Here is a 9,455-nt window from a genome sequence, read left to right on the forward strand (position 1 = left end):
TAGAAGTTACGGCTGTTGTGGTACCGAGGGCTGTTGTGGTACCCGAGGGCTGCTGTGGTACCCAAGGGCTCTAGTGGCACCCAAAGGCTGTAGCGTACACATGGGCTGTAGTGATACCCAAGGGCTAGTGGTACCCAATGAGGCTGTAGTGGTACCTGAGGCTATTGTGGTACCTGAGAGCCGTAGTGGCACCCAAGGGCTGCAGTGGCACCCGAGGCTGCTGTGGTACCCGAGGCTGTAGTGGTACCCGAGGGCTGAGGTACCTGAGGGTTCCAGGCACCCAACGCTGAGAGGTACCCAAGCGCTGTAGTGGTACCGAGGCTGTTAAAACCCGAGGGCTGAGTGGTACCCGAGGCTGAGTGGTACCTAAGGGCTGTAGTGGTACCTGAGGCGTAGGTACCCGAAAGGCAGTGGTACCCGAGGGCTGTTGTGGCACCCCAAGCGCTGTAGTGGTACCCATGCAGCTGTAGTGGCACCCGAGGCTGTTGTGGTACCTGAGGGCTGTGAAAGTGGTACCCGCGAGGGCTGTAGTGGCACCCGAGGGCTGTAGTCGGGGACCCGAGGGCCGGTGGGACCCGAAGGCTGTAGTGGGGACCCGGAGCTGGTGGCACCTGAGGGCTGTAGGTGGGACCCGAGGGCTGCAGTGGCACCCGAGGGGCTGTAGTGGGACCTGAGGGCTGGTGGTACCCGAGGGCCGTAGGGACCCGAGGCCGTAGTGGCACCCGAGGCTGAGTGGGACCCGGAGGGCTGTAAAAATGGAGGGCTGTGGTGTGGGACCCGAGGGCTGCAGGGGACCCGAGGCTGCAGTGGCACCAGAGGGCTGTGGTAGTGGTTCCCGAGGGCTGTAGTGACCCGAGGGCATGGGACCCGAGGGCTGTAGGGGAACCGAGGCTGGTGTACCGAGGGCTGAAGTACCGAGGCTGCAGTGGGGCCCAGGGCTGTAGTGGTACCCGAGGGCTGCAGTGGTACCCGAGGCCAGTAGGACCCGAGGATGTAGTGGGACCCGAGGGCTGTAGTGGGGACCCGAGGGCCGTGTGGCACCCCGAGGGCTGCAGTGGTACCTGAGGGCTGCAGTGGCACCCAAGGGCTGTGGTGTGATACCCAAGGGCTGTAGTGATACCCAAGGGCTGTAGTATACCCAAGGGCTGTAAACCCAAACAGTGGCACCCGAGGCTGCAGTGACACCCAAGGTTGTAGTGGTACCCTGAGGCTGTAGCACATGAGGCCGTAGTGGCACCTAACGACTGAAGTGGTACCTTGAGGCCGTAGTGGCACCCAAGGCTGTAGTGGTACCAACGACTCTGTGGTACCAAGCGCTGGTGGCACCTGAGGGCTGTAGTGGTACCCAAGGGCTATAGTGGAAAACTGAGGCTGTTGTGGTACCGAGAGCTGTTGTGGTACCCAAGGCATGAGTGGTACCCGAGGGCTGTTGTGGTACCTGAGGGCTGTAGCGGTACCAAGGGCTCTAGTGGCACCAAGGGTTGCAGTGATACCCAAGGGCTTGGCAGATACCCAAGGGCTGTAGTGGTACCCGAGGGCTGTAGTGGTACCTGAGGGCTATTGTGGTACCCTGAGAGCTGTAGTGGCACCAAGGCTGTAGTGGCACCTGAGGGCTGTGGTACCCGAGGGCCGTAGTGGTACCCGAGGCCGTAGTGGCACCTGAGGGCTGCTGTGGTACCCAAGCGCTGTAGTGGCACCCCAAGGCTGTAGTGGCACCCGGAGGGCTGTTGTGGTACCTGAGGGCTGTAGTGGTACCTGAGGCTGTAGGCACCCAAGGGCTGTAGTGGTACCCGAGGCTGTAGTGGCACCCGAGGGCTGCTGTGGCACCCAGCTGTAGTGGCACCCATGCGCTGTGGTGGTACCTGAGGGCTGTTGTGGCACCCGAGGGCTGTAGTGGTACCTAGAGGGCTGTAGTGGTACCCGAGGGCTGTGAATACTGAGGCTGACTGGGACCAAAGGCTGCAGGGACCTGAGGCTGTAGTGGTACCTGAGGGCTGGGGGACCCGAGGGCTGCAGTGGTACCCCCGAGGCCGTAGGGACCTGAGGCTGTAGTGGCACCGAGGGCTGTAGTAGGGACCCAAGGGCTGTAGTGGTACCCAGGGCTGCAGTGGCACCTGGGGCTGTAGTGGGACCTGAGGGCTGTAGACACCCGAGGCCAGTGGAACTGAGGGCTGCAGTGGGACCCGAGGGCTGTAGTGGGACCCGAGGGCTGTAGTGGTACCCGAGGGCTGTAGTGGTACCTGGGAGTACAAAACCGAGGGCTGTAGTGGGACCCGAGGGCTGAAGTGGGACCCGAGGGCTGTAGTGGGACCCGAGGGCTGTAGTGGGACCCGAGGGCTGCAGGGTACCCGAGGGCCGTAGTGGTACCCGAGGGCTAAAAATACCTGAGGGCTGTAGGGGGCCCGGAGGGCTGTGTGGTGCACCTGAGGGCAGTGGTGGTACCTGAGGGCTGCAGTGTAGGCCTGAGGGCTGTAGTGGTACCCGAGGGCTGCAGTGGCACCTGAGGGCTGTAGTGGGACCCGAGGGCTGTAGTGGGGACCCGAGGGCAGTGTAGTGGACCTGAAGGGGGTAGGTGGTACCTGAGGGCTGTAGGGGACTCGAGGGCTGTAGTGGCACCTGAGGGCTGTGAAAAACTGAGGGCTGTAGGCACCTGAGGGTTGTAGTGGGGCCCGAGGGCTGTAGTGGTACCCGAGGGCTGTAGTGGCACCGAGGGGCTGTAGGGGACCGAGGCTGTAGTGGCACCCGAGGGCTGTAGTGGTACCCAAGGGCTGCAGGGACCCAAGGCTGTGTGGTGGCACCCAATGGGCTGTAGTGGGACCCGGGAAGGGCTGTAGGGACCCGAGGCTGCAGTGGGGACCCGGAGGGCTGCAGGGACCTGAGGGCTGCAGTGGTACCTGGAGGGCTGTAGTGGTACCGGAGGCTGTAGTGGGGGCCGAGGGCTGTAGTGGGAACCGAGGGCTGTAGTGGCACGAGGGCTGTAGTGGTACCTGAGGGCCGTGTGAGCCTGAGGGCCGTAGGGCACCCTGAGGGCTGTAGTGGTACCTGAGGCTGCAGGGGACCTGAGGCTGTAGTGGGACCTGGAAGGGCTGTAGTGGGGACCCGAGGGCTGTAGTGGTACCCGAGGGCTGTAGTGGTACCTGAGGGCTGTAGTGGTACCGGGGCTGTAGTGATACCCAAGGGCTGTAATGATACCCAAGGGCTGTAGTGGTACCCAAGGGCTGTAGTGATACCCAAGGGCTGTAGTGGTACCCGAGGGCTGTAGTGATACCCAAGGGTTGTAGTGGTACCCGAGGGCTGTAGTGGTACCTGAGGGCTGTAGTGGTGCCCAAGGACTGTAGTGGCACCTGAGGCTGCAGTGGCACCCAAGGGCTGTAGTGGCACCTGAGGGCTGTAGTGGTACCCAAGGGCTGTAGTGGTACCGAGGGCTGCCATGTGGTACCTGAGAGCTGTTGTGGTACCCAAGGGCTGTAGTGGTACCTGAGGGCTGTTGTGGTAACCGAGGGCTGCGGGTACCCAAGGCCTCTAGTGGTACCCAAGGGTTGCAGTGATACCTATGGCTGTAGTGATACCCAAGGGCTGAGGTGGTACCTGAGGGCTGTAGTGGTACCTGAGGGCTATTGTGGTACCCGAGAGCTGTAGTGGAAACAAGGGCTGTAGTGGTACCCGAGGGCTGTTGAAGTACCTGAGGGCTGTAGTGGCACCCGAGGGCTGTAGTGGTACCTGAGGGCTGTTGTGGTACCCAAGCGCAGTGGTACCTGAAGCGCTGCAGTGGTACCCGAGGGCTGTTGTGGTACCTGAGGGCTGTAGTGGTACCCGAGGGCTGTAGTGGTACCCAAGGGCTGTAGTGGTACCCGAGGGCTGTAGTGGTACCCGAGGGCTGCCATGGTAACGCGCTGTAGTGGCACCTATGCGCTGTAGTGGCACCCGAGGGCTGTTGTGGTACCTGAGGGCTGTAGTGGTACCTGAGGGCTGTAGTGGTACCCGAGGGCTGCTGTGGTACCTGAGGGCTGTTGTGGTACCAAAGGGCTGTAGTGGCACTGAGGGCTGTAGTGGTACCCAAGGGCTGTAGTGGTACCCGAGGGCTGTAGTGGTACCTGAGGGCTGTTGTGGTACCCGAGGCTGTAGTGGCACCGAGGGCTGTAGTGGTACCCTAGGCTGTAGTGGCACCTGAGGGCTGTAGTGGTACCAAGTGTAGCTGGTAAAGCCTGCGCTGTAGTGGTAACGGGAGGCTGTTGTGGTACCCGAGGGCTGTTGTGGTACCTGAGGGCTGGTGGTACCCAAGGGCCGTAGTGGTACCGAGGGCTGTTGTGGTACCCGAGGGCTGTTGTGGTACCTGAGGGCTGGTGGTACCCAAGGGCTGTAGTGGTACCTGAGGGCTAGTGGCACCCAAGCGCTGTAGTGGTACCTGAGGGCTGTAGTGGTACCTGAGGGCGTGTGGTACCCGAGGGCTGTAGTGGTACCCGAGAGCTGTGGTACCTAGGGCTAGTGGTACCCGAGGGCTGTGTGGCCCGAGGGCTGTTGTGGTACCCAAGGGCCGTGTGGGACCCGAGGGCTGTAGTGGTACCCCAAGGGCTGTAGTGGCACCTGAGGGCTGTAGTGGTACCTGAGGGCTGTAGGGGACCCGAGGACTGTAGTGGCACCTGAGGGCTGTAGTGGCACCCAAGGGCTGCAGTGACCTGAGGCTGTGGTACCGGAGGGCTGCCAGGTACCCGAGGGCTGTAGTGGCACCGAGGGCTGTTGTGGTACCCAAGGGCTGCAGTGGCACGAGGGCTGTTGTGGCACCTGAGGGCTGCAGTGGTACCTGAGGGCTGTAGTGGTACCTGAGGGGTGTAGTGGTACCCAAGGCCGTAGTGGTACCTGAGGCTGTTGTGGTACCTGAGGGCTGTAGTGGTACCTGAGGGCTGGTGGTACCTGAGGGCTGTTGTGGTACCCAAGGGCTGTAGTGGTACCTGAGGGCTGCTGTGGTACCTGAGGGCTGTAGTGGTACCAAGGGCTGTAGTGGTACCGAGGGGCTGTTGAGGCACCCAAGGGCTGTAGTGGTACCTGAGGGCTGTTGTGGCACCCGAGGGCTGTAGTGGTACCCGAGGGCTGTTGTGGTACCTGAGGGCTGTTGTGGTACCCAAGGGCTGTGTGGTACCTGAGGGCTGTTGTGGTACCTGAGGGCTGTAGTGGTACCTAAGGGCTGTAGTGTGGTACCTGAGGGCTGCCATGGTACTGGAGGGCTGTAGGTGGTACCGAGGGCTGTTGTGGTACCTGAGGGCTGTAGTGGTACCTGAGGGCTGTTGTGGTACCTGAGGGCTGTGGTACCGGGGTGTAGTGGTACCTGAGGGCTGTAGTGGTACCCAAGGGCTGTAGTGGTACCCGAGGCTGTTGTGGTACCCTGAGGCTGTGGTGGCACCAAGGGCTGTAGTGGTACCCGAGGCTGTAGTGGTACCCGAGAGCTGTTGTGGTACCCGAGGGCTGCTGTGGTACCTGAGGGCTGCTGTGGTACCGCGGCTGTAGTGGTACCCAGCTGTAGTGGCACCCGAGGGCTGTTGTGGTACCTGAGGGCTGCTGTGGTGGTACCTGAGGGCTGCGTGGTACCAAGGGCTGTAGTGGTACCTGAGGGCTGTTGTGGTACCTGAGGGCTGTAGTGGTTCCGGAGAGCTGCTGTAGCCTGAGGGCTGTAGTGGTACCTAAGGGCTGTAGTGTGGTACCCGAGGGCTGTTGTGGTACCTGAGGGCTGTTGTGGTACCGAGGGCTGTTGTGGTACCCAAGGGCTGTGGAAACCGAGGGGCTGTTGTGGCACCGAGGCTGTAGTGGTACCGAGGGCTGTTGTACCTAAGGGCTGTAGTGGAACTGAGGGCTGTTGTGGTACCCGAGGCTGTAGTGGTACCTAAGGGCTGTTGTGGTACCCAAGGGCTGCAGTTGTACCCGAGGGCTGTAGTGGCACCTGAGGGCTGTTGTGGTACCCAAGGACCGTAGTGATACCCAAGGGCTGTGTGGCAGCACCTGAGGGCTGTTGTGGTACCCGGAGGGCTGTAGTGTCCCCAAGGGCTGTAGTGGTACCCGAGGGCTGTTGTGGTACCTAGGGCTGTAGTGGTACCCAAGGGTTGTAGTGGTACCCATGACTGTGAAGTGGTACCTAAGGGCTGTAGTGGTACCCAAGGGTTGTAGTGGCACCAAGGACTGTAGTGGTACTCAAGGCTGTAGTGGCACCCTAAGGCGTAGTGGTACCTAAGGGCTGTAGTGGTACTGAGGGCTGTTGTGGTACCCGAGGGCTGTGGTGGCACCCAAGGGCTGTAGGATAACCAAGCGATGTTGTGGTACCTGAGGGCTGTTGTGGTACCCGGCAAGATCACTACCTTTCCTGCTATTCTCTTTGTGATAGGTACATTGGGAGGAAGGGAGGTGGTGGGGAGGAGAAGAGGAGGAGGAGGAGGAGATTATAGTGAGGAGGAGGAAGAAGAGGAGGAGGAGGAGGTCGACGATGAGGCACAATTTCGGGGTGTGTGTGTGTGTGTGTGTGTGTGTGTGTGTGTGTGTGTGTGTGTTTTGAAGGCAATCAGGTCCCCACACCTCATGGTACTCAACAACAGGTCATGGTACTCAGCAACACCTCATGGTACCAGCAACACCTCATGGTACGCAACAACAGGTCATGGTACTCAGCAAACACCTGCGGTACTCAGCAACACCTCATGGTACTAACAACAGGTCATGCATCAGCAACACCATGGTACTCAGCAATACCATGGTACCAACAGGTCATGGTACTCAGCAACACCCTCAGGTACTCAACAGTCAGTACTCAGCAACAATCTCATGGTACTTCAACAACAGGTCATGGTATCAGCAAACACTCATGGTACTCAACAACAGGTCATGGTACCAGCAACATCTCGGTACTCAACAACAGGTCATGGTCACTCAGCAACACCTCATGGTACTCAACAACAGGTCATGGTACTCAAGCAACAGGTCATGGTACTCAACAACAGGTCATGGTACTCAGCAACACCTCTGGTACTCAACAACAGGTCATGGTAATCAGCAACACCACGGTACCAGCAACAGGTCATGGTACTCAGCAACACCTCATGGTACTCAACAACAGGTCATGGTATCAGCAACACCTCATGGTACTAACAACAGGTCATGGTACTCAGCAACACCCTCATGGTACTCCAGCAACACCTTGCGAATCAACAACAGGTCATGGTACTCAGCAACACCTCACGGTACTCCAACAACAGGTCATGGTACTCAGCAACACCTCATGGTACTCAACAACAGGTCGCGGTACCAGCAAACACCTCATGGTACTCAACAACAGGTCACGGTACTCAGCAACACCCCATGGTACTCAACAACAGGTCATGGTACTCAGCAACAGGTCATGGTATCAACAACAGGTCATGGTATCAGCAACACCGCCGGTACCAACAAACAGGTCATGGTATCAGCAACACCTCAGGTACTCAACAACAGGTCATGGTACTCAGCAACACCTCATGGTACTCAACAACAGGTCATGGTACTCAACAGGTCATGGTACTCAGTAACACTCATGGTACTCAACAACAGGTCATGGTACTCAGCAACACCTCATGGTACCTCAACAACAGGTCATGGTACCAGCACACCTCATGGTACTAACAACAGGTCATGGTACTAACACACAGGTCATGCACTCAGCAACAGGTCAGGTACTCAGCAACACCTCAGGTACTCAACAACAGGTCATGGTACTCAGCAACACTTATGGTACTCAATAACAGGTCAGGTACTCAGCAACACTCACGGTACTCAGCAACAGGTCATGGTACTGAGATTTGTATCAGTCCCAATGGTGGTGGTGGGAGGAAGGTAACTGGTAGTAGTGAAGGTAACTGCAGGTGGGAGAAGGTAACTGGTGGGAGTGAAGGAATTGTTGATGAGTGAAGGTAATTGGAGGTGGTGGAGTGAAGGTAATCTGGTGGTGGTGAATAAAAACTGGTGGTGGTGGAGAAGGTAACTGGTGGTGGTGAAGTAATAAACGATTGGACGATGACCTACAAACAGTTAGATACACTCATGACCAGTTAGATAATTTCATGACCAGTTAGATACATCATGACCAGTTAGATACACTCACGACCAGTTAGATACACCCATGACCAGTTAGATACACTCATGACCAGTTAGATACACTCATGACCAGTTAGATACACTCATGACCAGTTAGATACACTCATGACCAGTTAGATACACTCATGACCAGTTAGATACAGTCATGACCAGTTAGATACACTCATGACCTGTTAGATACACCCATGACCAGTTAGATACAGTCATCACCAGTCAGGTACACATTCACACGACGAATATCCAACATAAGAACACTTGAGTATCTGGTTGCCGTTATGAGGACAAGTTTATTACAACACCCTGATAGTACTTGTGAGTGAGAGCTAATAAAAACAGGTTGTATTGAGGAGAGGAGTTCCACACACTCTATTTTGTATGTATGTATGTATGTATGTATGTATGTATGTATGTTTCCCACACTACAGAAGAGACCATTTCCTCATCCGTGACTCCGGGTCTTCACGTTGTACGAACACCAAATATTTGAGGTAGTCCAGGAAAATGGGAAATGGTGAATGAATTGTGCACACTTTAGGAAACAATTGTGACATTTTCAGAGAATATAAACTTTTACTAGCTGAATAAAAATAGATATAGAGCCATTTAAAATAATCCAATATAGCTATCATTTTCAAGATGGCCGCCATTTTATAAACTGTAGATTATGTGTTAAAATACTGAAACTCTAACATTACACGAATGAATTCTGATAAAAGATCTACTAGGCTATGAGTTGGATGATTAAACTTTCGTGTAGTCTTTGTGTGAAGGCGTTTTCCAGCTGTACAAACATGCTTTAAAAAAATCGTTCCATGGTTTTTTGCTTCAGATCGTCCACACTGTTCCCTACCAGCCCACCTGTGTGATAGGCTCAGTCTTTAACGGAAGCAGCCACAGTGAGAGGAGCCTTGTAGTACATAAATCTCACGAAGCAGGAGTGTCACAAGGGTCGGAGGAACCATTAGACTAACTGAAAACTGCTCTGAATTACTTGGATGGATGGTCCAGAAATAACAAGGATGATTGGTGAGGTTGACGCTGCATAGGAAACTCATCACTCAATCAGTATGCAACACCACGAACAGGTTAAAAAGTATTCACAACACATTTGAGAAACAAGTAACAACACTGCTTACTGTGATTGATAAATGGGAAATCTATTTACGGAAGAACGCTAGGATCTGTTGGCGTGAGACAGGTTGGAAAAAAGAATCTCGCATTGTGGAGGATCGAATCATTAAGAAAACTAAATTTCTCTTTGATCCAATTATCAAAGGATAAGCCAAATATTGACTCACTTAAGAAAAACTGTGGTCTCTTCTCACAGCTCTACGTGTATTGCCAGG

General features: G+C 55.9%; 1 protein-coding gene across 1 annotated transcript in view; it reads right to left on the minus strand.

Annotated features, from left to right (window-relative positions):
- LOC121873958 (proline-rich protein 36-like) overlaps positions 1 to 6,717 on the minus strand; it is a 10,239-nt gene extending 3,522 nt beyond the window's left edge. The window contains exons 1-13 of the mRNA XM_042377837.1: positions 6,692 to 6,717; positions 6,105 to 6,279; positions 5,697 to 5,939; positions 5,343 to 5,572; positions 4,604 to 4,820; positions 4,095 to 4,340; positions 3,307 to 3,522; positions 2,580 to 3,106; positions 1,988 to 2,209; positions 1,570 to 1,869; positions 1,257 to 1,465; positions 174 to 1,108; positions 11 to 87 (exon numbers count right to left, since the gene is read on the minus strand). Of these exons, the coding sequence (XP_042233771.1) occupies positions 11 to 87; positions 174 to 1,108; positions 1,257 to 1,465; positions 1,570 to 1,869; positions 1,988 to 2,209; positions 2,580 to 3,106; positions 3,307 to 3,522; positions 4,095 to 4,340; positions 4,604 to 4,820; positions 5,343 to 5,572; positions 5,697 to 5,939; positions 6,105 to 6,279; positions 6,692 to 6,717 (3,623 nt within the window). The remainder of the gene's footprint in view (positions 1 to 10; positions 88 to 173; positions 1,109 to 1,256; positions 1,466 to 1,569; positions 1,870 to 1,987; positions 2,210 to 2,579; positions 3,107 to 3,306; positions 3,523 to 4,094; positions 4,341 to 4,603; positions 4,821 to 5,342; positions 5,573 to 5,696; positions 5,940 to 6,104; positions 6,280 to 6,691) is intronic.
- Positions 6,718 to 9,455: the final 2,738 nt, after the last annotated feature.

This window comes from Homarus americanus, unplaced genomic scaffold (genome assembly GCF_018991925.1).
Source record: "Homarus americanus isolate GMGI-L3 unplaced genomic scaffold, GMGI_Hamer_2.0 scaffold25827, whole genome shotgun sequence".
In the NCBI taxonomy this organism is placed as follows: domain Eukaryota; kingdom Metazoa; phylum Arthropoda; class Malacostraca; order Decapoda; family Nephropidae; genus Homarus; species Homarus americanus.